Here is a 26,169-nt window from a genome sequence, read left to right on the forward strand (position 1 = left end):
GGGTCCACCATTCTCATGAAAATACAAAACAATGGTGATAGTGATGGGCAACCTGGATTCCAAAGCTTAAGTCCAGTGCCACATATTCCAAATATAGCCAATATAATGAACCAGCTGACCCACTGCTAGTATCAAGCAAGAGATTGTGAAGCTGTATGACTTTTGTGTGTTTCACCTCTGGGCCTACAGGATTGTACAGGTAGCTGTTAATACCTGGTGGAACATCTGTTCTAAAGCTTGGAATGACTTGTGTTTTTTCAAGAAATCCCAGCAGTAGTTCAATAGAGTACAGTCAATACAACTGTATGTGATGTTGGAAAGAGTGGCTTCCCAAAACCTGTACTTAAGTGACTTCTCTTCCAAGGGCCTCTCAGGTAAGTTATGGTACTCATCTGATGGAGTAAAGTGAAATACTACCACAGGCGATGGGATAAAGAAGTAATGGCACACTTCGATACAGTTGTATTGACTGCCTTGTAGCATAGTCATTCCAAGGAGCATTCACAGCTTTAGTACAGATGTTCCTCCATGAATTGTAGGCCCACAGGTGAAACACACAAATATAACAGTCATACAGCTTTGCAATCTCTTGCTTAATGCTAGCAGTGGTCCAAGGCAGCAAGGAATTGATATTGTGTTGCAAAACAGCAATTTTGCCTGAATATAGCAGTTTGAGCATCAGTCTGTCCCGAGACTGAAGTCTGTGTAACCGCGCGAATAGATCAGGCGCGATGCGATTCAAGCGACAGAGTGCAGCAGCAAGCGATACGAGCGATTGAGGAGACTAGAGTATGTCCGTACAGGCAGAAGGCAAAGCATTCAAGCATTCCCATTGGCTGTGGTCACTGACCTCTATACAGTCATTGGCTGTTGCGGCTTGTCGCCGAACCGCGTCATAGAAAGTTGAAAAGATTTCAACTTCAAACTGTCGCGCTCGTCGCGCAAATCGCTCTAGATCGCTTTTAAATCGCTTCCAGAATCGCTTTTGTCGCGCGACTCAATACAAAGTCAATTACTTCCGTCGCTCGCCTCGCTCAGATCGCCGCTGGTGTATTTCTGCGGTAAGTGGATCGACTGAATACACACCCTGCTTAGATATTCCTTCTGATTGTGCTCTCAATACAGGTGATTTCACTAATTACCTCATCAACCTGGCTTAAGTGGTAATTAGGATCAGCTGGTTCATTATATTGGCTGGGGCAAATGTGTCACAGGGTTTGTCCACCTCTGTTTTAAGACAATGGGAAACCTGGATTCAAAAGCTACAATCCAGTGCCACAGATTTCAAATTACCTGGTTTTACCTGTCCAATTGCCCTAATTGGAAAGGTAAAACTAGGTATGTCATTTGGAATATGTGGCACTGGACTTCAGCTTTGGAATCCAGGTTGCCCATCTATCACCATTATTTTGTATTTTCATGGGCCTGATGGACCCAGTAGAATTCATCTAAATTTCAACATATTTTACACAGAGTGATTTTACTGTGCATAGAACATTTTTATCACACAGCTGAGGCAATATGTTTTCATTGGGTAGCTTTATGCAGCAAAATGTCCATTTCTATTCCAAGATTCTGACTATCACCATTATTTTCTATTTTCATGGGGCTGGTGGCCGCGGTAGACTTCATCCAAATTTCAAAATATTTTACACAGTGTGTTTTTACTGGGTGTAGAACATTTTTACTATAGGGCCAAGGCAATATCTTTTCATAGGGGGCATTTGATGCACCCTAATGTACACTGCCCATTTATGGTGCAAATATAAGCGTGGCAGCTATCAGAAGCTAAAAGTTGCGCCCACGCCCATCTGCGCCCATGCATTATCCCTAACCTTAACCCTAAACCTAACCCTACCCTTAACCTTAACCTTAACCCTAAACTTAACCGTAAATCACTTGTTTGAAATGTTTGATTACCGTCGTTTCCAGTTAGCCTTCAGTCGCACTTGATTGTTGACGTCCGTCCGCATTATTCTTCCCCCCAGAACCAAACTACCCCAATTGTCAGTTCCCCCTTTCGTCGCCCAACCATGAGAAATGAGGCTATACGTAAAGGCACCACGAGGCTTAAAGTTGATATTGTCTGTTTTTCTCGTAAAGACTTCACGTATGGCGCGAGTTACTGTTGCCAACCCAGGGGTGGATTTCTCGAAACCAAAGTTGCTTACTACATTAGCTACATTTTCCCATTGGCAACTACTTCTCTTTTGAGAAATGCACCCCAGGAGGTGTTTTTGGCAGCATGCTGACTAAAAACTACCAGGTTCAGGAACAGCTTCTTTCTGACCCACCACACTGAATAGCACTAAAATCTAGGTCATTGTAATGCATTTGTAACTTAAGTTATTTAGCATTGTAACTAAGTAAATATTACAGATTTTTGCCCTGTAATGCCTTACATTACTGCATTACAGCAAAAAGCTATGCATTACAGTAATGAATTACTTTTGTAATGTATTACTGCCCAACACTGCCCAGTACAGGTGAGCACCTGAAAAACATTGCACAGTCTCCTGAGCGCTTTAAGCCCTTTTGTGTCTTCTCATTTGAATTGTGTATTATTGGGTGTTGTTAGCTCACACTGTCCCAAAGAGAACAAAGAAATCTTTTCTTAATACACAGCATAACTGACATGCCTGCGAGCTCTATATCATTTAAAACCTTCTGATCTTAATTGACATGGATAAAGGTGTAAAGGAAGACCACTTGGATGCAATGAACTGACTGAATTGTCTGGGTAGAAGCGATTGCATCAGAAGGTAATTTGAAGATTTAAGTAGAATATATAGGCCTGTGTGGGCGGTGGCGTCTTAGCACATTCAGGTGACAGAAGGTCTTCATGTTGCTATCTATGCCGTGTGTGTGTGTGTGTGTGTGTGTGTGTGTGTGTGTGTGTGTGTGTGTGTGTGTGTGTGTGTGTGTGTGTGTGTGTGCGTGTGCGTGTGATATGCTACCATGGTAATGACACAAAGCCACAGGCTAATTATAGAAATTGGTTACCTAGCAAATTGTACTAAACCTTGTTTAATCTCAAAAGTACGAGTTCTTTCATGTTTGTCAGAACCCTAGAGGATCATAAATATAAAGAGAACAAATGCCACCGATTACACAGGCTGCCAAAAAGTGACTGAATAAAATGTCATTTTCAGTGTAGCCTGGGGGTAGCCTAGGTGACGAGAATCTCTTGTTCCCTTTTCCTGCTGGCCAGGTTACCTACAGTAGCGTTTTAGTACCATCTAGTGTTCAAAACAAGTAGCCTACACCCTGCACCCAGACCTGCTGTTACACAGACAGATGCCAATTTGCCTGTGTTCAACAGGCCCGTAGCCAGCATTGTGGTAGGGGGGGATCTTTTTCCCCCCGAAAGTGGACTTCATTTGGCTCCCTACTCCAATGTCCCCCAAATACACGAGCACACTTCAAATATTTGAATTTAGACATTTTTTATTAATTGGTTTCAAGGCTGACAACAGCAACAACCATTATACGTTTGTAATTCCCTTACTTTAACAGGCAAACCTTTACTATTTCATTTCAAAGGTTGAGTTTAGTGAGGGGGATGAAATGGCCTTCCAGTCACAGTGGGGATGCAACGTAGTTGGGAGGTTCGAGTGGGGGTGCGGGATGGGGGGGGGGGGGGGGTTTCGAACGAACCTGGTTCAATTACACCAGGCACATGCCACATGCATACAGCCATCACATTTCAATCCAAACACTGTATATAACCATATAGTGAACATATTGAATATAGACCTACTATATATTATACACACACACTCAGGGCCACTCACAGCCTTGACTGGTCTCAAGACAAAATAATTTGAAAGGAACCCCGTCATACAATGTACTCCAGACCCAATGCTTGGCACTGTCTCTCCCTGGGCCCAAGACAACCGGCCATTTGAGACCGTTTTATCTGGCCCCCGACACAATTTTAATGCAATGCAGTTTCACATGAAATAAATGATAGAAATTATATTTGCAGTACAATTCAGTTATATTTTCAGGGGACATAGTGAAGGAGGGGTCTTTTTTAAAAATGGCCACCTTCAATATAGGTCTAAAGTGAGAATGGCAATGACCAAGTCATAATGCCCTCTGTTATTTCATAGTAGAGTAATACCATGGTAATTAACCTTTCATTGACTAATATTACAGTGTGCCACTGGTAGTACGGCGTGCATTATGGGGTTACAGTAAGTCCACCCCACTTTCCCTCCAACACAGGTGACTCAACAGAGTATCTGGTCTATCAGAGTATCTGGCTTTCTTGTTGTCTGGCCCAGGGGCACATGGAGTCATGACCCGTCCCTACTTCGGCTACACCATGAATTTACATCTATGTTTACTTGACACCTCTAGATGTGCCACAAATGAGGTGGGGGGTGGGTTAATATGGTGGGCCTAGTACTGACAGGGCCAATTTGAAGACAAATAAAAGTATTGTAGTTTATTTAGAACCGGTAATCATGATTTCTTGCGTCACTCTCACTCCCCTATTGTTAGAGTGTACACCTAATTCTCTGGGGGAAAATGTACAACCACCCCAACCTCACCTACTGTCTGTACCTAGTGTTCTACCTCACCCACCCCATTATTTTTGTATCTAGGCTATGTCACGTTGAATGACAGTGTCTGACAGATGCACATATGAGAAGGTTAACCTGCTTCTGTGTCGTTTCATACAAAAGTAGGCCCCTGAGAGCGGTCACTTCCGCTCAGCACCACAGGTCCAGTTACCTGATGTAACACATATCCCGGTCTACAGGCCAGCGGAACAACTGAGCTATTTTGGGTATTCCAGACGGTGACTTGAGTAGAGTGTAGCCTAGTCTGTGAGTAATATCTTATGTCCTCTTGAAATGGAAGTCACCACACAGTAGGCCCTATCACCTAGTGTCAATTTAGAGGTATTTAACAATCTACTTAGTTAAATTCTTGTGCAGTTGCACTGAATGAATAGCATTGCCCCCAGGAACGCGTCTGGCACCGCAGCACTGGCGCTGCGCCACAGAACTCATACCCAGAACGTTCAACAGATGGCAGAATTTACCAAACTGCTCAAAGATGTGTTCCAGACTCTCGAGCGATCAGCTCCGACGGACAGTCACAGTGACACAACTTCATTCTCGAGCTACAGCTCCACCACGGGCACAACTTCAGCCAAAACGGTCCAGATCGGGGTAGTGGGAAAGTAGACTAGGTACAAAAACTATTATTAATAAAACACAATTTACTGTCAATAAAAATGTAAAGTGGGACACCTGAAAATGATTCCAAAAGTATAAGGGCAACATTTCAGAAAACTATTAACAGTAGAGAAAAACTGAAGAAACTTTGAACTTTCTTAAAAAATCTTTAAAGCATTAACACAAGAAACTTGTGAATGTGATTGCACACTAAAGAGCCGAGAGGTGGGAAGTGGTGTTGGATAGGGGCATTGCACATTACAGGAGAAGGAAGGGGAAAGGGAAGGGAAGGGTAGCTGTAGTCGAGTAGGCGGGAGCACAGCAACAGTGGTTACAAATCAGGACCGTCCCAAGAAGTTTGCTGGAGAGAGGGAGGAACGCGCAGGAGTATGGAAAATACCACATAGCTCGTTGGAAAAGTTGAATAGACATGACTTGTGGAGGTTCAAAGAGCGAAGAATATTTAAGATATTGGCATTCTGAAGTATCGATGAAGTTTTGACCAGCTAAACAGCCTCGTGATGCCAAGACCGCCTCAAGTTTCTGAAGCTGCAAAACTTGGAGAGAACACGGAGGTTTGACAGGCATACAGTTGGTGTTTTGATTGGGATTAGATTCATTTTAAACCTTGACATTATCGTACATCAGTTATCATTACGCCTCTCAACATACCTCTAAATTAAATTGCGCTAGCGGACATGTGTGAGATGTAGTAATGAGGCTGTTTTTCCTGGGATTGTTGGATATGACAAACATACACCATATGCTGTAAGTTTCCAAGTTTACAAATGACATAAGGTCGCTGGAGAGAAGACTGTGCGCGCAAAAAGTTTTGGACATATTGGTTTAGGAGAATTATTGACAATGCAAAAGTTCAATACGACGCACAGCAGTAGCACGGCGAGCCGGGACACGGAGCAGCAGCGGCTGGCTGATAACGGGGCGGCCGGAGATGGCTTGAAGGGGAACGGCAAGAAACACATGATAGCCGAACCTGTGGAGAATGCCTTCTGCACCAAGAGGAAAATGCTGGTCGGCTTGGACATCATTTGCTTACTAGTTGGTATGTAGACAACAAAAAGTAAATCGACCAATCAAACGAATAGTTATCCATCAGTATACAGGCTTCTGTTCCCTCCTGTTTGAAAATGTTGGCGTTTACTAACTCAAGTTCAGCTAACATCAGAGACCTGGAATCGTCTGGACACCTGCTTTGTTGGCTTTTTTGCTCAGTTTATGTACATTTCATAGCCTACCTTAACCAATATGTGCCAGCAGTAAGCATGCCTTGAAGTTAGCATTGAGTTTTTTCTGCACAGGGGGACATTTTCAGGAACATGTGCAAATTAGTTCAGTGTAGCCTAATCCATGAACAGACACACTCAATTGTTTTGCTGTAAACGACTGACGTCATTGGAGGTCAAAGTACAAAAAAGAAGGCGAGGCTACCTGCTATGTCATAAGCATAAATATTTTATAACATCTTGTGTTGCAGAAAGGTCTGCCGTAGTAGCAGTTTGGCGGGTTAAGTTATTTACACACGTGTGGCACCCTACAATATGTTTTTCTGTCGGCTGTTCTGCAGAACCTGTCCAGGCAGACTGACAGGTCTGCACAGAAGCACACTGACGGTTATATGGGTTCAGTTCTTTCCAGGGATATCTGCCCTGGCTCCAATAAGCCCTTGTCACATTAAGAGAAATTCTTGGGTCGCACACAGACAGGCTGCAAGTCTTGCACAGCCCCATAATGCGAGGAGAAAGCTGCTCCAAATGTGGTGTTGTTGTTCTGTTGTTGACATTTTGTTCATCCCTGGTGGATAGTGGCACCGTCAGTTGAACATTCTGTACTGGCCCAGAGGCCCCGAGTCGTTTTGTGAAAGGCCAACAAGGTTGCAGGCATACAGAGACTGAGGAGTGATTGCATATCAAGAAGAGCATGTCTGCCGCCCACGATGGATGTGGATGATAGGCATTTTTGTGTGAGAGAGAGCGGTCTGCACACTAGATATTGTGCATTTTTCACCAAAAAATTGTGAGACTGAATGTGGGACTGAATTGCCTTATTTTGTATTCTTAGATATTGCAAACTGTATCCACATAATCTCCTTACCGGCTGTATTATCATCCGATTGTCATATTTTCATAGTTGATGATTTACATTAGTCTAGGGGACATTTGTAGAGCTGTCTGACATGACGGTTGGTGACAGAGAGATGTTGTTCATCACAAACCTCCCTGTCACTGTACACCATGTTGTGGTGACAAGTGTAGTGTACCGTTGCCACTTTTCAGTTCAGGTTCATACCATATAATCATGGAGTTGAGAAAATTGCATGCTTGCTAATAGAGTTCAAACTAAGTCACCTGCTCCTGTAATCACTTCATGGGAATGGCTGACTGGACATGGGAACTTAAGTTGCTGAATATGAGACATGGACAGACAGTCACTCATTCGTTTTCCTCACTTCCTTCCATCATTCTTCAATGCCTTTGAATTTTGATCATCCCTCTGTCTCTACCCATCCCGTTCTCTTTTTTTACTCATCCCTCTTTCTTTGCTCTGTCATCTGGCACTGCAGGCGATGGCTATGCTCAGGCCGGGAGATGGTGATGGTGATGATGATGATGTGGGTGATGATGATGAGGGTACTCAGACACACTGAGATATAGTAGATAGCCCATCACATTTTTCTGCCATAACTCAGTGTCACTTTGCCCTTAAGTTTGGCTTTTTGTATCTGTGTAAGTGCATGCACTTGTGATTGTGTGAGTGTATGTGTGAGTGCTTGTGTGAATGAGTGCATTTGTGTGTGTGTGTGTGTGTGTGTGTGTGTGTGTGTGTGTGTGTGTGTGTGTGTGTGTGTGTGTGTGTGTGTGTGTGTGTGTGCTTGTGTGTGTGCATGCATGCCTGTGTGAGTGCGAGTGCTTGTGGGAGTGTACACATTTCTGTGTGTGTGTGTGTGTGTCTTGAAGTAACATGACGGCATGAAAAGGGAAATTGAGAAAGAGCAAGTGTCACGTCATGGCATGTCATACTGTGGTGGCGACTCTGAGAGGAGAGCGTGTCAGAGCAGAGGTACTCCCCTGGTCCTCCCTCACCCCCTCACCCTACCTCACTCCGCCTGGCTGTCTGTTTGTGGTTTACTGTGCTGTGATGTAGCGTTGAGTAGGAGGCCTGAGGAGGAATGCATGCCCTGCAGTCACGCCTGCCTGCCTGCCTGCTGGCCTGCCTGCTGGCCTGTTGGCCTGACGCAGCCTGTCCAGCCGTGGGGTCACTGGGTGTCAGGCTTACACTCATAGACGCCCAGGGAAGCTTGCAGCCCTGATCCGTCAATAGATTGAAAGATTGATCAATTAACAGCAGACACAACTCCAAAGGCAAACAATACACTGTAAAACATTGCAAGCCAGAGACTGCATTCGAGATTCAACTCAACTCGAGGCTGTCTCAAGTTGAGTTATCTTACAACCTTTAGGCAGCAGAGCAACTTAAATTTTTCACATTTAACATATTATTAAGTGGAGTTTGTGTTCAGTTTTTGCCAGCCGCCATGCCAAAGCAGTGGCCACTACTGGATTGAGGCAAAGGTTGACAGCCTGCCGGGTTTGCTCATTTCCTGCTTGTACACATTAACTAATGGTGCATGCCGGTTTCAGGGAAAGTCTACACACTTCCATGGAAGTTTCAATCGCATTCCCCAAAATGTTGTAGTAACCACACCCCACCCCTCCCCTCCCCTCCCCTCACGGCTCCTCACACACTTTCTTACAGGCACACACACACACACACACACACACACACACACACACACACACACACACACACACACACACACACACACACACACACACACACACACACACACACACTAAGCTTATCTCATTGCCAGTGGCTACTATGTACCTGTGCAGCAGAGGCAATCTGGGTTGCTTATTATTCTGAAATTGTCTTTTCTAATCCAATTACCAGGTTTTAAGCTTACACCACTGCAACAACTTTGCCCACCATAATGACTTTCCACAACCATATGAGCAGAGTGGCATTTTGCTATTGTTTTAGTTAAGCCGTGCTGAGTTAATAGTTCCTTCTAATTTGTGTTTTCGCCCCTGGGCATCACAAAGACCGGTAATGGGAAATATGTGTGTGTGTATGTGTGTATGTTTTTTAAATGCCTGTACATGCTAAATATGATGCCTAAGACAAATGTATTTAAAATCTTCCATTGATGGTACCATGGCTTACATTTTAAGACTTAAACTAACATACTGCTGAGGAAATAATTTCACTTTTGCACCTGGCAGTATATATACATAACATATGTCTTTTCTGAAGTAGACTATGTTATTTTATTTTGTTATAATTCTACGTGCATGAAAATGCATTCTTAAGAAATATAAATATTCACAGTGCATCAGTTGCAACACTGTGCAGGTTTTGAACTCTCCAAAGGTGGACAACATAGAAGCAGAAGTAAATGTATGGTATTGCATACAACACTGGCACATGATATTACATAGCGGTTACACCAGTTGCATTGCACCTAATGAGGTGGGTAGACATTGTTGTTTGTGAAAAACCTAAAAATCCCAAAAGAAAACCCTCAAATTTGATCTCACCAGTTTGGAATCAGGTACATCGTTGAGACTTGACACACAATTTTTTATATGTGTGAAAAGGAATGATAGTAGAGTGAATCCTCTTGCTATTTCAACATACTTTATTACAACATATCAAAAATACCCTTACTGTAACATCTGCAATATCTTGGCGTAATTTACCCCCAATGTGACAGGAGTCTGACTAACTGAGAGAGGCATGACACCTATGACACCTACACATATTACTTCATTTCCCCTTTCCGTTCTTATTATTATTACTACTACCATGTACTAACACTGGTTGCTTTTGGTCATGCTTGGGCACTAAGGATACATGACGAATCTACTATTTCTTCAAGAACCATTTTAATTAAAAAAGTAACTGTGTAGAGTCAACAATGACAGTTGCGCCTTGGGAAAATCAGGAGGCTAATAATTGTTTAATTACTGTTATGAGTAAATATGGGGCGAGTCTAGCTCTTGGTTCCTGTTTTCTGGCCCTGTGTGTGTGTGTGTGTGTGTGTGTGTGTGTGTGTGTGTGTGTGTGTGTGTGTGTGTGTGTGTGTGTGTGCGCGTGCGCGCGTGTGTGTGTGCTTCTGCATGCTTGTGCGTGAGTGTATGTGTGAATGATGCCATCGTATGTGCGTGCAACAGCCAGAGTGTGTGGGTAAGCGTGTGCGTGCGAGTCTGGTCATCCATACTTCCACTTTGCTAACATAATGTGTGTGGTGGCGGTGGTCCACCATAGGCTGTAGGGGTGTGTGTGTGAGAGAGAGAGTGTGTGTGTGTGTGTGTGTGTGTGTGTGTGTGTGTGTGTGTGTGTGTGTGTGTGTGTGTGTGTGTGTGTGAGGAGGATGTAGTGGTAAAGTGACGTGTGTGTGTGAATAAGTGCATAAATGTTTCTGTGTTTACTTACTTGCATGTGTGCAGTGTTGCATAGAGTAAAAACTAGGCTACTCTAATAAATGACATTATTACAACACTAGTGGTGGTAAATATTTTATGTTCGCAACTTTTTGATGTCATACTAGTGTTGTAATTACATCTTTAAGAGTACTTCTGCTACTACTTTATACAACTCTGCCTGTGCGTGTGTGTGTGTGTGTGTGTGTGTGTGTGTTTGTGTGTACCGTAGCTTAGTATGAATCTGAGTCCCACAGAGTGTGATACTGAGTGAATAGCGTCTGGTGCGCTCCTGACATGAAGCCGTGCGCGCTCCACGAGTGGGTGTTTGTGTGTGTGCATGCGCGTGTGTGTGTTTGTGTGTGTGTGTGTGTGTTGCTCCTGACATGACGCTGTGCTCGCTCCTCCACAAGCGTAAGCTTTTTATCTCCTTGAGCGATCACACACTCCCTGGAGGCCTGTCTTCCCCCCTCTCCTCCTCCTCTTCCCTCTCCTCCTCCTCTCTTCACCCAGCTCCTCCTCTCTTCACCCCTCTCCTCCTCCTCTTCCCTCTCCTCCTCCTCTCTTCACCCCTCTCCTCCTCCTGTCCTCTCTACTCCTCCTCTCTTACCCCCTCTCCGCCTCCTCTTCTCCTCCTCTTCTCCTCCTCCTCTCTTCCCCCTCTCCTAGTCCTCCTCTCTTCCGCCTCTCCTTTCCTCTCTCCTCTTTCCCCCTCTTCCCTCTCCGCCTCCTCCTCCTCTCTCCTCTCTTCCCCCTCTCCTCCTCCTCCTTCTCGCCTCTGGGGTTATCTGTCCCTTCCCCCCTTCTCTTTTCTTCGCCTTTTCTTTGACGGAATGCAATTTCAGGTGGAAGGGGTCCCGACAGAGGGCCCCTCGAAACCGGGAACCTCGAAACCACTTTTTCAAGCCATAAGTATGCGGGTGCTTGTGTATGTAAGTGTCAGGGTGCTTGTGTGTGTGTGTGTGTGTGTGTGTGTGTGTGTGTGTGTGTGTGTGTGTGTGTCTGTGTTTGTGTCTTGAGTGTCTCTGTTGTGTGTGTTTCTAAGCGTGGGTATTTGCTTTTGTCTGTGTTTATGTTTCGGTCTGTTTGCGCTGTGTTGTGCGTTGTGTGTTGCGTGTTGTGTTGTGTCTCAGTAGGGTTAACGTACCTCCGTAGGAGCCACTTAAAAAAAACGCCACCAGGTGACAAAGGCTTACGGGCTGTGGCACGTCCTCGGGATATCGCCTGAGCGCGGGTAGGCCGGGCAGGAGGGAGGGAGGGAGATTTCCTTACGTGACAACAAACGGACGTTCCTGCCCTGCCACATGCTGTCACCAAAAACACACACACACACACACACACACACACACACACACACACACACACACACACACACACACACACACACACACACACACACACACACACAGGTGGGTAGATGACGTGACGTGTAAATTTTGCTGTCGCAGGCTCTTAAAATTAAGTAAATTCATGCTTTCAAAATTGTCAATGCTTTAAATGATTAAACTAATGTCGTTGTTGTGAAAAAGTAATGTGTAATAAATACAGAGCGTAAATAAGTATACTTAATTTTGAGTGAAATGTCACATTTGTCCTATGGTGTGACTGAGGCAAGCCTGGTTCTCCATATTAAAACATTTTTAAATAAATAATCAAAGCTCAGTCATTTGTCTAAACAACCCTGGCATGTTTTTCAAGGTGTCTATTTTAGCAAGTGGCAATGCTTAATTTTTGTCCTGTTTTTCTGAGACCGTATGGACTTATGAAACTTTGTCGCAGAAAACAATGTCCTGTGGTGTGACATCATTTTTGGTTTAATTCTGTGGATAAATTATCTATTGTTGAAGCTCCAGCGGTACATGCATTGTGACTTTAGACCCTTAAGAAGCCAATGGCAAGGGTGGATTTCAGATTTTCCTCTCAGAGTTCTTCAGTCAATCAATTATGTTTTGCTACCACAAGATGTATTAGTTTTGTAGTCCTTTGGTGTGACAGCCATAAAATACATTTTGACAATAGTGTATATTTTTCATATTTTTTTCTTATGTAGATGTATGAAAATGCATCTTACTAAAAGTGAAATTGTATTTCAGTTGGCAACGACATGGCTTTAAATTAACTCAAAAGCTCAAAAGTCCTATGGTGTGATGGTAAAAGTCCTATGGTGTGTCACACCAAAGGACAAGCAGGTCACACCAAAAGACTAGATATCTGAGAAATAGGTTTTAAAACAACTGGTTGTACATTTTTTGTTTATTTTGTTGTTTGACTAGATACATATTGTGTATTCAAATTACTTATTCCTTTATTGGCCTTTGGAATTTATACTTTGTGATGCATTGTTGATGAATATTTGCTGTTGATTTTAGATACTGTCAAATGATATAAAATGTCATTAATGGTGCTTTGAAACCATAAATATAACGGTAACAGTGAAGGAAAGATCAGTGAGAGAGTATATAGAGGAGTATAGATGAATAAAGTATGCTGTGGAGAGCTCAATATACAGCATAAATGTGCTGTCCAGCTTGAGATACCAAACAGGCACTGGCCACTACACACTACAGGTTCAATGGTGTGACAGTCATAGCATACCTACAAAAGTGTGATGGTATGAGTCTTATGAGCTCTGCAGGTTACATTTAATGACCGCATGGCTGTCATTAAGAGTTACGATAGGCTGATAATCGACGATTCAAAGACTTATAAGTGTAAAGTGTAGGTCCATATTGACTACAACATTATATTATGATCAAAAGACAGAATAATCATGTTGATATATTTGTTTCTGGCTCTGTTTTGCATTTCTGTCCTTTAGCGTAACATGAATGTCCTACAGTGTGACATGTTTTAAACGTTCAAATATTTGTTATTGCATTAGGGAAGAACAAATTATCGTCCCTGAAAAGTTAGTATAAATTCGGACAATTTTGAACATTTAAAAGAAAGATATCCCTGCTTTTCCTCGAAGGTTTCTAATAATCTCACATCTAATGGGGAAAAAATACTTAAATGGTAATTTCTCATTAAATTAAGACTTTAAAAAATTGCAATAAATATGAAGAGTGTAACAATGTTCATAAAACTCCATCAAGCCATTTCTACATTACTTAATATATTTATTTCTTAACGTCACACCAAAGGACATATTTTCAGCAAATTGCTTTATCAACGTAAATAAATAATCAATGAAAAGACCAACATTGTGACCACTTGGATTTTTTGAAAGATTAATTGCTGCACTACGTAGACATATACTTCTTTCCCTCATAAACAATGTTTTGTGAAAAAAAATGTTTTTTGCTGCCTATCCGTCATCTACCCAGATACACTACACACACTACACACACACCTCCTCCACATTCACTTTTTTTTCGTCTGCTGCCTGCCGCTGTTACCTCTCAACACGTGTGTTTTGACAGTAGCGTAATTACACTGTTGATGCATTCCAGGGCGGAAAGAGAGAGCGAGAGAGAGAGAGAGAATGGGAGAGAGAGAGGGCGAGAGAGAGAGAGAGAGAGAATGGGAGAAAGAAAGAATGGGAGAGAGAGAGAGGTAAAGAATGGGAGAGAGAGAGGGAGAGGGAGAGGATGGGAGGGAGAGAGAGGGGGAGAGAGAAAGAATGGGATAGAGAGAGGGAGAGAATGGGAGAAGGCCAAAAGTGAAAGTTCAGTTGATGAGCTGCAGCGGTTGGAGTTAATGAGGATTAGCTGTTCAGGTGACTGACACTGAAACGCTGCACTTACATACTTTGCTGTGTGTGTGTGTTTGTGTGTGTGTGTGTGTGTGTGTGTGTGTGTGTGTGTGTGTGTGTGTGTGTGTGTGTGTGTGTGTGTGTGTGTGTGTGTGTGTGTGTGTGTGTGTGTGTGTGTTTGTGACACTGCAATGCTGCTAAAGGATTTGTCTCGTTACCAACAATTTGCTGTGCAAAACTGTAGTGTACTGTAGACGCTGAAGAAGGCTTAGTAGGCCCAAACGCCTGTCTGTCCGTCTGTCATGCAACCCACTAAAATAGAATACAAGAACTACACTTGAGAGTGTGACTTTTCTAAAAAAATAAAAAATAAACAGTACTATAGTGTTAATTGAAGGCTAAGAAAGTCAATTTAACATTATCTAGAGTGTAACTGGTCCCACAGTGCTCTAAGTAAGTGTTTAATTAACACTGCTTTTTTATTAATCTGTGTGTCTCCTACTCATCATTTAAAATAATGTGGCTGTGGAGAAAGTTTCAAGTTCCATCAGCATCTTATTATTTTATTGAATGAATTTGTTATTTATTTATTTTGCCATTTAAACAGGGTCATTCAAAAATTGTCAAAAGTCTTTGTAACAGGGTTAACACCTAAGATTGAAATTGCGTTATGCAGTTAGACATATAAATAAGATATTAATATCATACACACAAACACACGCACACGCATGCACACACACACACACACACACACACACAAAATACTAACATATTGATTCATGAATTCACATCTTGTCTGACACAGACCTACAGTACATGGTGTGTGAACCTTTATAAACAGGAACTGGTGTCCGACCGACAGACTTTGCGGCGGCATGCAGACTAGAGTTACTGCACGCGACTATGAACGGATATCAACCTTGAGTTACTGCACGCAACTATAAACGAATATCAACCTTCGATGACACGGTCAGTCAGGCTGTTAAATATGTACATGTAAATCAAGCACCAGGTACACCCTATTGCTATCATTTGAGGAAGTCACTCGACACTGTTTGGTTAAGCATTGACTGGCAGTTGAAACTTACTGCGTGTCTGATGGCAGTGATAATACATATGTAACCACTGAAGTGATCCAGAAGGCTGCACAGTAAAACATGCAGTGTTACACTTGGAAAGTACTCCGGGACCAAATAGCCTATACTCTCGAACAGGGGTTTTCAAAGTGGGCGCCGGGGACCAGGTTGGCAGAAAAAGCAGAGCAAAATAAATATTTCAATAAATTAAATATCTAATGTACATTCAAAAATAAACCAAAAATAATGCACAAGTATTCCAATTAGTTAAGCATTATGATTTTGCATCTATACTTTATTACTGTTATTGTTATTATTTTTATAACCACTGGGGCACTGACGAACAGACATAGTAGGGTATGGTTGTGAAAGGGGATGCACAGAAAAACATTGTGGCACGGCCCATGTAAGGGTTGCCTTGGCTGGAATGTACTGGTATATGGGGGGCCTTGTCATGGTAAAATTTGTGAAGCCCTGAAAGCTACACAGTAAAACATATAGTGTTAATTCAACCCTTAGAGTACCCTGGGACCAAATAGACTCTAGAAGATGTTAAATCAACTCTCTAAATGTGGAATTAGCACTGCATGTTTTTACTAATTACTGTATGTAGTGCATACAACCAGAACCGCTGACAGCTTTGGCTGGGCCCAGGACAAAGTAATCTGAAAGGGCCCCCCACCCAATACATAGTGTAATGATAACCCAATTCTGGATCCCCTCTCTCCCTGGGCCCGGGACAACTGTCCCCTTTGTCCCCCTGTCGGGTTCCCTGCATACAATACTCTACTTCAGCTGAGACTGATATGAAAATGGAAAGTGTGGGATGCACTTGGGAGAGTGACATCGCTGCGCTGTTTCCTTCCATCAAATATCTGAATTCAGTCCCCATCCCGTCCCATCCCACCACAAGGCCAATACATTACAGTGCATTACCTCTCCAGTTCATCCAACACACACAAATATGCACTGTATTGACCAGTAACTCCCCCCCCCCACCACCCACACACACACACGCTTTCCCATACATGCTTTTCCATGACTTCCCGCATACTCTTAAACTGATCCACAACACCCATCCCCCCACTCACAAACGCACACACACACACACACACACACACACACACACACACACACACACACACACACACACACACACACACACACACACACACACACACACACACACACACACACATTAAATATTTTCTTCCACTGCCCGTCAACATGCTCCTCCATTGCCCTCCCTCCCCACCCCTTTCACCCCCCTCAGTAGTAGTAATGCATTACTAATATGCACTTTATTGACCTGTGCTCATCCCCCCTGCCCCACTCACTTCCCCCTATAGGCTTTATAGTAGCCCCATAATGCACACCATTCCACCAGAGGAACGCTGTAATAGTCTTTGAAAATTTAGCTATGATAGTACAACACCACTATGACAACCTTACGTACGGTAATGCGCTTTTAACGGTGAAACACTTTCTTCCACTCCCACTTGCCCCACCTGCTCATCCATGGCTTTCCTTACCCTCTCAGTTGAAGTATGACATGAGTAGTATTGCATTGCAAATATACACAATATGGAGCAGTGACCACTACCCCACTACTTGATACATGTTTTTCCATTACTCCCCAGGCAGCACACTCTTTTCAACTGGGTGCCTGCCCACGTACATGAAACACTTTGTTCCACTGCCCACCCTATATGCTCTTCCGTCCCCCACCCCTCTCTCAGTATAGCAGTAGTGCTACATGAGCCCTGGGGGCCTGGCTCTGCTCTGGCTTGTCTCACTCCCTCGGCCCTGCGTGGCACTCCCCCCGGCCTGTGGAGAGGGAGACAGCCAGTCACACACACACGGGCATGCACGCACGCACGCACGCACGCACACACACATGCTCAAACACACACACGGGTTTGTTTTTTCTCGTCTTGATTATATATATTTTTTACTTTGCCTCGAAGAGAATTGTCTGTTAAATACCATAAACTAAATAGTTATCAATCCACATAGTTATCGATCCAGGCTGTGCTGGTTTTTTTACACAACTATTCAGATCTGAAAATAGGTGCTACCACGTGGTGCACACAGTGAAATCATGTCTTTGTTACTTGTTACCATTTAACAGTGTGTTATTGTGCCATGATTTGTGTGTATCAAGACCTGGAGGTGTGCATTCCAATCTCACAGAGTGAGTGTTCACGTCCTTATTGATTCTGAGTTCTTTTGGAATCAGTTGAAATGGCCTGTGTGACTGAAGGTGTCTCGTGTAGACTAAAGGCAATAACCTGTTTTTCTGTATGCGCCTTATGTAAAAGTCAAGGTAATGTGATGTACTGTGGTCCACTGTAGGCTATGATTAGGCCCTCTCCCAGGCCCTACAGCACCTGATAGACCTACATTGGTATTTCACACCAGGAATGTGACAAGAAAATCAAAATCATTCATGTGACAGAAGCCAACACGGGGGTGGAGGAACAAGTTGGAGCATTAATTACACCTGTAATGACATACAGTATGGCATATTGCATCAATTAAAACAAGTTATGCATAAACAAATAATTAAATGAAATGTTTTTTGCATCCCCCACTTAACTGCAACCTTGTGCAAAGTGTTGACTTATAGGGCACTGATTGTGTGTAGCATGAAATTCCACAGTAGGTACATAACATCTACCTATTCATTTACCATGTAGCATACTTTATACTTCAGTACTCAGAGAGCCCAGTTTAACACTCTACAATATGTTGAATTAACATTGCAGAAATGTATAGCAAAAATGGACTGTGAAGATTTTGTTCCAGTTATGAGTTCCGCTGTCTGGGTGTGAAGCACCTTTATCCTGCATGGACTCGTCCTAAAGAGTTGCGTTACCAAGAGAGTTGTGTTTCTGAGAGTGCTTTGTAGACATGGGCCTACTTTTCGTGGCGGGTGATGGAGGGAGGTGTTAGAGGTAGAAAAACAACAACAACAACAAGAAAAAAACAAGACAATAGGGGGGTGGGTTGCAAAAACAAAAACAAGACAAGACAGTGGTCAGGGATTCTCGGGTGAGACACGTGTCATGTCCTGATGGAGGGAGAGGAAGGCTTTGCCTGGTGTACTATATAAAGCTAGGTTCACACGCATTGCTACAAGCGAGTGAAGTCAATACAATGGCTTTGTGTTCCGGCGAAGGAAAGCGAGGAGAGTACAAGCGTTGTGATTTGGGCAAATTCGGAGAATATTTTATACTTCAAGCGAGGCGAGTATGCGAGTAACCAATTGGGAGTTCAGATAACTGACAGTACTTCTCGCTTTTGCATTGGCATTGTTTACAGAACGTTCCATGAGCGAGTGGTGAGGAGGTAAATGAGCAAGAAGCAAGTACCTTATGTGAATGTAGCTTAAGGCCGGGCTTGTTATTGCCATTTGAATGTGATATGGTGCAATATGTTCACATTCATATCAGCCTCTGGGCTCTGTCTGCACCTGGACTGTTCTTCACCTTCCGGCTCTCTGGCCTTGGCTTTTTTCTCTTCTCTTTTCAAATTTTTTGCCCCTCTTTTTCTTTTCTTTTTCAGTTCTTTTTTTTCCGTCTTATTTTCCCGTCAGACTGTAGACATGATACCTTCATAATCAATTCTGTCGGTCTCCTCTCCTCTCTTCTCTTCTCCGCCTCGACGTCTTCTTGTCTCGCACCAGACTAATGAGGCTCTGTGCTGTCCTGCCTTTATTAATTTACACACACGCATACACACACACACACACACACGCACGCATGAACGCACACCCACACACACATACACAAATGGCCCCAGGTGCCATCGCGGCTGTCGTCACATCATTTAGTCAATGCTTAATCATACCCCTATCTTACCTGTCTCTCACATGCGTACACACATGCGTGCACAGTCACACACACACACACACACACACACACACACACACACACACACACACACACACACACACACACACACACACACACACACACACACACACACACACACACACTGGAATACGCACAAAAATGCCTAAACTGAGCTCTGTGAGTCAGACAGTAGCAGCCACAGGCAGCCCACACAGCCCAGCGCTTCCAGACCAAACTGCTCCCCTCGTCAGTCTGCAGATCAGCACACCACAGGTGGAGACATGCAGGCAGGGATAGCTCTCTCCCCCCTTCTCTTACTCTTTCTCTATCTCTCTCTCTCTCTCTCTCTCTCTCTCTCTCTCTCTCTCTCTCTCTCTCTGTCTTACTCTCACTCTCTCTCTCTCTCACTCCCACTCCCAACCCACACACCGCTCTCTCTCACCAGCACACCCACACACACACATACACACACACACACACACACACACACACACACACACACACACACACACACACACACACACACACACACACACACACACACACACACACACACACACACACACACACACACACCAGCAAAGCCACATGCTGCATCAACCATCAAGTCTCCACACATCCTGGTTTCCACCGGCTGTAATGAGTATATGTGTTTATATGTGTATCACCCCGCCGGTGACCCTGCTCATAGCTGCTCAGTCTTGTTCTGGACCTGTTCTGGGTGGGTGCACCACACTGTCTGGTATGTGTGTACCTGTGCGCGCGTGTGTGTACAGTGCGTGTGTGTGTGTGTGTGTGTGTGTGTGTGTGTGTGTGTGTGTGTGTGTGTGTGTGTGTGTGTGTGTGTGTGTGTGTGTGTGCGTGCCGGGGGTGGGGGTTTAGCTCTTAAGAAAGCGTGTCTGGACTCGGTACTGTAACAAAAGCAGACAGTGTGTGTGTGTGTGTGTGGGGGGGGTGTGTACGTGTAACTGTGTGTCTCTGTCTGTGTGTCTGTATGTGTATGAGAGAGAGTGTGTGTGTGTCTATGCCTGTGTTTAGGATTGGGGGGGTTTGAGTGGTTGGGGAGATTGGGGGGGTGGAGTGGGGTAGAAAGAACAGAACGCATCTTTTCCAGTAGTCATCAATCTGTAGTTTTTTTCTGTTTTGATACTTGTTTACTGAACTGATGCCCAGGGCAGTGACTATTACTATTCAGTGAGAATAGCAGAGGTGTCAAGAGTGAAGGTAAAAGTAAAAAAATAAACACAGCTTCCTTCCATACTGTAAATCATTGCAGGCAGTTTAGCGTGAAAAAGTAAGTTGCCCTGCTGCCTTAAGTTTGTACGTTAACTCCATTTGAGCAAGCCTCGAGTTGAGTCGAGCCTCGAGTTGAGTCGAGCCTCGAGTTGAGTGAACTTACAAACTTAAGGCAGCAGGGTAACTTAAGTTTTTACGTTTACAGTAACTGGCTGCAATGTTTTACAGTGCAACTGCAACACAGGTCATATATCTGGTAAACCAGTACACCCATCTTCTGGGCTTACCATCAACTGACTCTGCACTGTTTGTGGTGGGTTCTTGTTGGGTTTTTAGTGTTTGTCAGTAACAACACAGTCAATGTCATTAAGTACAATGAAGTAAGTGGCGTATTAACTATGTAATATCATGTGCTTGTGTTGGACTTACACCATGAATTACCTTTTACTTTTGACACCCCTTGATAATAGTAAATGCTGTCGCTCCCTAAATGCTGTAGCTCCAATAACTTTGAGGAGTAAGGAATTTCTGGAGGTTCTTCTAGAATTTTACTGGAACACTCTACAGCTCCCATAGACGTCTGTGTTAAAAATCTCGCAAAGACATTATGACATCATAATGAGAACTCAAAATTTGGTCAAAATTCTAATCACATATTTGTGATGGTACTCCTCAAAGGCTCTAGAGCTTGTTTAGAAGCAGTAGTCTATGCAGCCTGTCTGGTACCCCTGTGATTGGACACACACACACACACACACACACACACACACACACACACACACACACACACACACACACACACACACACACACACACACACACACACACACACACACACACACACACACCCCAATCATGAACCAGCCGTCTTGTCTATCGTTCATCCTCATTTCCCCGGCCGGGAGTCTGATGCAAATGATAGGGGATGATCAGAGGCAATCTGATAGAGACTTACTTGCCGTGTGTGTGTGTGTGTGTGTGTGTGAGTGTGTGTGTGTGTGTGTGTGTGTGTGTGTGTGTGTGTGAGTGTGTGTGTGTGTGTGTGTGTGTGTGTGTGTGTGTGTGTGTGTGTGTGTGTGTGTGTGTGTGTGTGTGTGTGTGTGTGTGTGTGTGTGTGTGTGTGTGTACGTGCGTGCGTGCGTGCGTGCGTGTGGGGTACCCTGTTTTGCTTTTGTGCTGCTATGATTAGTTCTCTTCTCGACAACAATCAGGGCAGACAAAACAGGACACCCAAGAACAAAAAGAAGATGAGAAAAAGAAGAATGTAAAAAGAAAGGCCAGAATCAAAGAGTGAGGATGGGGAGAGGTGGGGATGGGGATGGGGGCATGAAAAGAAAAGAAAAACAAAAAGACAAGACAAGACTCCTTTGGCAAATTACCTTGGCAGAGAGAGCATGGGGAGAGGACACAGAGACTCCTGTTGCACTCGCAGACAGCACCTATGTGGCGTGTGTGTGTGTGTGTATGTGTGTGTGTGTGTGTGTGTGTGTGTGTGTGTGTGTGTGTGTGTGTGTGTGTGTGTGTGTGTGTGGTGTGTGAGAGAGAGAGAGAAAGAGAGAAATAGAGAGAGAGAGAGAGAGAGAGAGAGAGAGAGAGAGAGAGAGAGAGAGAGAGAGAGAGAGGCAGCAGTTGTTCTGGAAGACAGTGCCTTGATAGAGCCCCCATCATGCTGGACACACACACACACACACACACACACACACACACACACACACACACACACACACACACACACACACACACACACACACACACACACACACACACACACACACACACACACACACACTTGCCTCCCACAGGACAACTCGGAGGAAAGAGAATGACTGTAATGAGGCAAGTGTGTGTGCGTGTGTGTGTGTATTGGTTGATGTTAATTAACCCTGAACCAGCATCACTCTCCCCCCATCTCTCTTTCTCTCTGCAAAATCTCTCTCTCTCTCTCTCTCTCTCTCTCTCTCTCTCTCTCTCTCTCTCTCTCTCTCTCTCACACACACACACACACACACACACACACACACACACACACACACACACACACACACACACACACACACACACCCCAATCTGCTCTCCCCTGTGCCAGCAGCATCTCTCTGGGCTCCATCTCGGATGCTCTCCTCCATCCAGGTGCCTCACACCGCCAGCTGTGGTTTGAACTGCAGAGTGTGCGTGTGCGTGTGCGTGTGCGTGTGTGTGTGCGTGTGCGTGTGCGTGTGTGTGTGCGTGTGCGTGTGCGTGTGTGTGTGTGCATATGTATGCGCGTGTGTGTGCATGCAGAGTCTCTTGTGTGTGTGTGTGTGTGTGTGTGTGTGTGTGTGTGTGTGTGTGTGTGAGAGAGAGAGAGAGAGAGAGAGAGAGAAAGAACACACACACGCACGCACACACACACACACACATTCCTGGTCTACCACACCTGACTACCTGTGCTACAAAGCCCCCCTTTGTCTCATGTCAGCAGATGACAGGCCAAGACAACCGTGTGTCTGTCTGTCTCTCTGGCTGACAGCGCTTTGCTTTGCTTTGGGTTCTGTGGCGCTTCAATTCCTGCCCACACACACACACACACACACACACACACACACACACACACACACACACACACACACACACACACACACACACACTGCACACATCTGCCCGTTCCCATTTGCATTGCTGGCGGTCTCTTCTCTACCGTACGCTGTGTTTGTGTTTGGGTCTTCCTCTTGTTTTGTTTTCCGTCATGTTGTGTGTTGAGTTGTGTTTCCGTTTGTTTTTTTGGCCGCTGTGGGTGGCATTTTAATGTTACTGGTCTGTGTTGCTTTTTGTTTTTTTTTTGTACTGAAGTTCATTTGTGTTATTGATGTTTTTTTGTTTGTTTTTATTTGTTTTATCTAAAGCAAAGGGTTTTTAAAAAAAATCCATAAAAAAGTAAAAGCAGTACAGATGATTCAAGAGTCAAAACTCAAGAGTCATTTAATTTGTACACACTGGCCACAGAGCCACAGCCACAGAGCAAAAGAGCAGTTGGTAAAAACGAAACCGTAAACTGAGGATTCCCGGAGCACAGAAGCAGTGAAAAGCAGAGATTTAAAAAAAAAAAAAAAAAAAGTATACAATAATTTGTGAGGGGAAACCCTCATAAACAAGGAGATGCCTAGGGGTGTCCAAGCCAGCCAGGGATAGCCTGAAAGCACACTGTATTCCTCCATGCACAAGTATCCAATCATCTCTTCACCCAGTGTTTAAGGCTATCATCTTACAACCGTTATTGTACCCTGTGAATGACCGTGTGAGTGACTTATTGAGTGAGTTTTTTAAATTACTGCTGCTACCATAGTCATCATCACTATAGTCTGGGAACCAACTGTTATTGCCCCATAAGAGTGAGTGAATCAGAAAGTGAGTTTTTCAGTGAGTGAGTGAGAGAGAGAGTGTGTGAGTGAGTGAGGGAGGGAGTGAGGGAGTGAGTTTTCTAGTGAGTGAGTGAAGTTTCCCACTGAGTTTTCCAGTGAGTGAATTAGTGAGTGTTCCAGTGAGTGAATGAGTTTTCCAGTGAATGAGTGAGTGAGCAAATGAGTGAATGAGTGAGTGTGTTTTTCTGTGAGTGAGTGAGTGAGTGAGATTTCCATTGAATGAGTGAGTGAGTTGTCCAGTGAGTGAGTGAGTTTTCCCGTGCCATCAGGTCACCAGTCCTCAGCATGCCAAGGGAAGTCCAGTGATGTGAACGTCACGTCAGGGTGCCGGGTGTGAGCCCTAAAGATGTCGCCTGGCCGCAGAGCGGTTCTGTGGCCTCTTTGCTGTGGGCTCGGCCTGGGTTCTGCCGGGCCCGGTAATTACACGGTCCGACCCGCCGTCTGAGCTGGAGCTAGCAGATCGTCTGTGTTTATGTGGCTTATGTGGCGCGTGTTATGCTTGGTACCACACTTTCTCCTCAGCTTTGCTTCCTCTTGTTGTTCTTGTGTTTTGTTTTATTGTTTCACATCTTTGGTAACCTTTTGCCCTGCTTAGGCCCGTATGTGACGTCAGTCACAACACCAGCTTTTACTAGAGATAATATGTTTTACTCTCTGTTTTGTGTTACATTGTTGATAAGGAGATTGTGGTTGTTTAATACAGTGCCACTGAGTGGTCTGTGTAGTGTTAATTGTTGTTTTCTGTGCTTTCGGATACGAGTGTGGGTTTGTGTAAAGTTATCAGTGTGGCTGTGTGTCGGATACGGGTGTGGGTGTGTACAAAGTTAGCAGTGTGGCGTCGTGTTGCTCCGTGGCCTGCCCTGTCACAGTTCTTGTTTTGGATTAGTATAAACATGCTCACTGCAGTTGTGTGCTCTGGGAAGTGTTAGCTTGGTCGGTTGTCCACTAAAATCTATTTATTTATATGGCACATTAATACGCAGTGATTTAACCCATCAAAGCAATTGGAAAGCAGATAAATAAATACATCGAAGATTAACTATAAAACTTTTATTAAAATAACAACAAAAGCTGCTATTAACAATTCATCTAGTAATAACAATAATAACAACAGCAATCTTGTGCTGTTCTTTTCAATGTGCAGTTTTGCATTGTAATGTTGCTCTGCCATGCCATTTTGCTTCCAGGCTCATCCTATCCTGTACCTCAGCGTCATAATTGCAGTTTCTTGTAGTTTCTTTCTGTGCTGTGCCATGCAGTTTTGAGGCCTACCTAGATGTTATGTACTGTTCTGTGTACTTCTCAGTTTCAAATTTGCTCAGTTCAAGCTGCATTGTTCTGCATTCTAGCTGTGGTGTTCCGTGCTGTTCTGGGGCCTATACTACAAAGCTGGTTCCGGATAAGTTAAGGTTAAGGTAAGAGGTAAATCATGTAATACAAGAGCTTTTCTTTAAAAATTGAGGACTCCAGGCTCTTCTATTAGATGATCTACCTCTTAACTTAACCTTAACTTATCCTGAGCCAGCTGTGTAGTATTGGCTCCTGCAGTGCAGCAGTGTAGCAGTTGTGTTTGCAGGCTGTGCCAGAAGTTCTGCGTTCTACTGTGTCAGTGTAGTGTTCTGTATTCTGTATGTAGTAATACATGCTGTTCTACTGTGCTGTTCTGTTTTGTACTGTAGATGCACTGTTCCGTGCTGATCTCCAATGGACTGTGGTGTTCCGTGCTTTCCTATTCCGGTGTTCCATGGTGTCCTGTATCATTTCTGTTCCATGTTGTTCTGGAGTGTGGTGTTCCGTGTTGTGGGCCGTCCGAGGGCTTCTACATTCCAGATGCACTGCTCTGTGCTGTTCTATTGTGGTATTCGATTCCGGGCCGCACTGCAGTGTTGTGTTCTGTGTTCCGTGCTGTTCCACAGTGTTGTGTTCTGTGTTCCGTGCTGTTCCACAGTGTTGTGTTCTGTGTTCCGTGCTGTTCCACAGTGTTGCTGATCTGCAGTATACGTACATAGCGGTGGTGTTCCATGCTGTTCTACTCTTGTGTTCCGCGCTGTTCTAGTGTGTTGTTCCGTGGTGCGCGGGGCTGTTCTTGCGAGGCGCGGGGTTCTGCTGAGGTGGGGCCGTGTTTACAGAGGAGCTCTCTGCTCTGCTCTCGCTGCGCTGCGATCTCTGACCCTCACATTCCTCAAGCACCACTAATGGCCCCGTCTGCTTT

The 26,169-nt window shown here is 44.2% G+C and overlaps 1 protein-coding gene across 1 annotated transcript in view; it reads left to right on the forward strand.

Annotated features, from left to right (window-relative positions):
- Positions 1 to 5,494: 5,494 nt before the first annotated feature.
- The window catches only part of ppap2d (phosphatidic acid phosphatase type 2D), a 53,894-nt gene continuing 33,219 nt past the window's right edge, over positions 5,495 to 26,169 (forward strand). The window contains exon 1 of the mRNA XM_063220072.1: positions 5,495 to 6,255. Coding sequence (XP_063076142.1) covers positions 6,057 to 6,255 — 199 coding nt within the window. The 5' untranslated portion in view covers positions 5,495 to 6,056. The remainder of the gene's footprint in view (positions 6,256 to 26,169) is intronic.

Source organism: Engraulis encrasicolus, chromosome 2, assembly GCF_034702125.1.
Source record: "Engraulis encrasicolus isolate BLACKSEA-1 chromosome 2, IST_EnEncr_1.0, whole genome shotgun sequence".
Taxonomy (NCBI): Eukaryota; Metazoa; Chordata; class Actinopteri; order Clupeiformes; family Engraulidae; genus Engraulis; species Engraulis encrasicolus.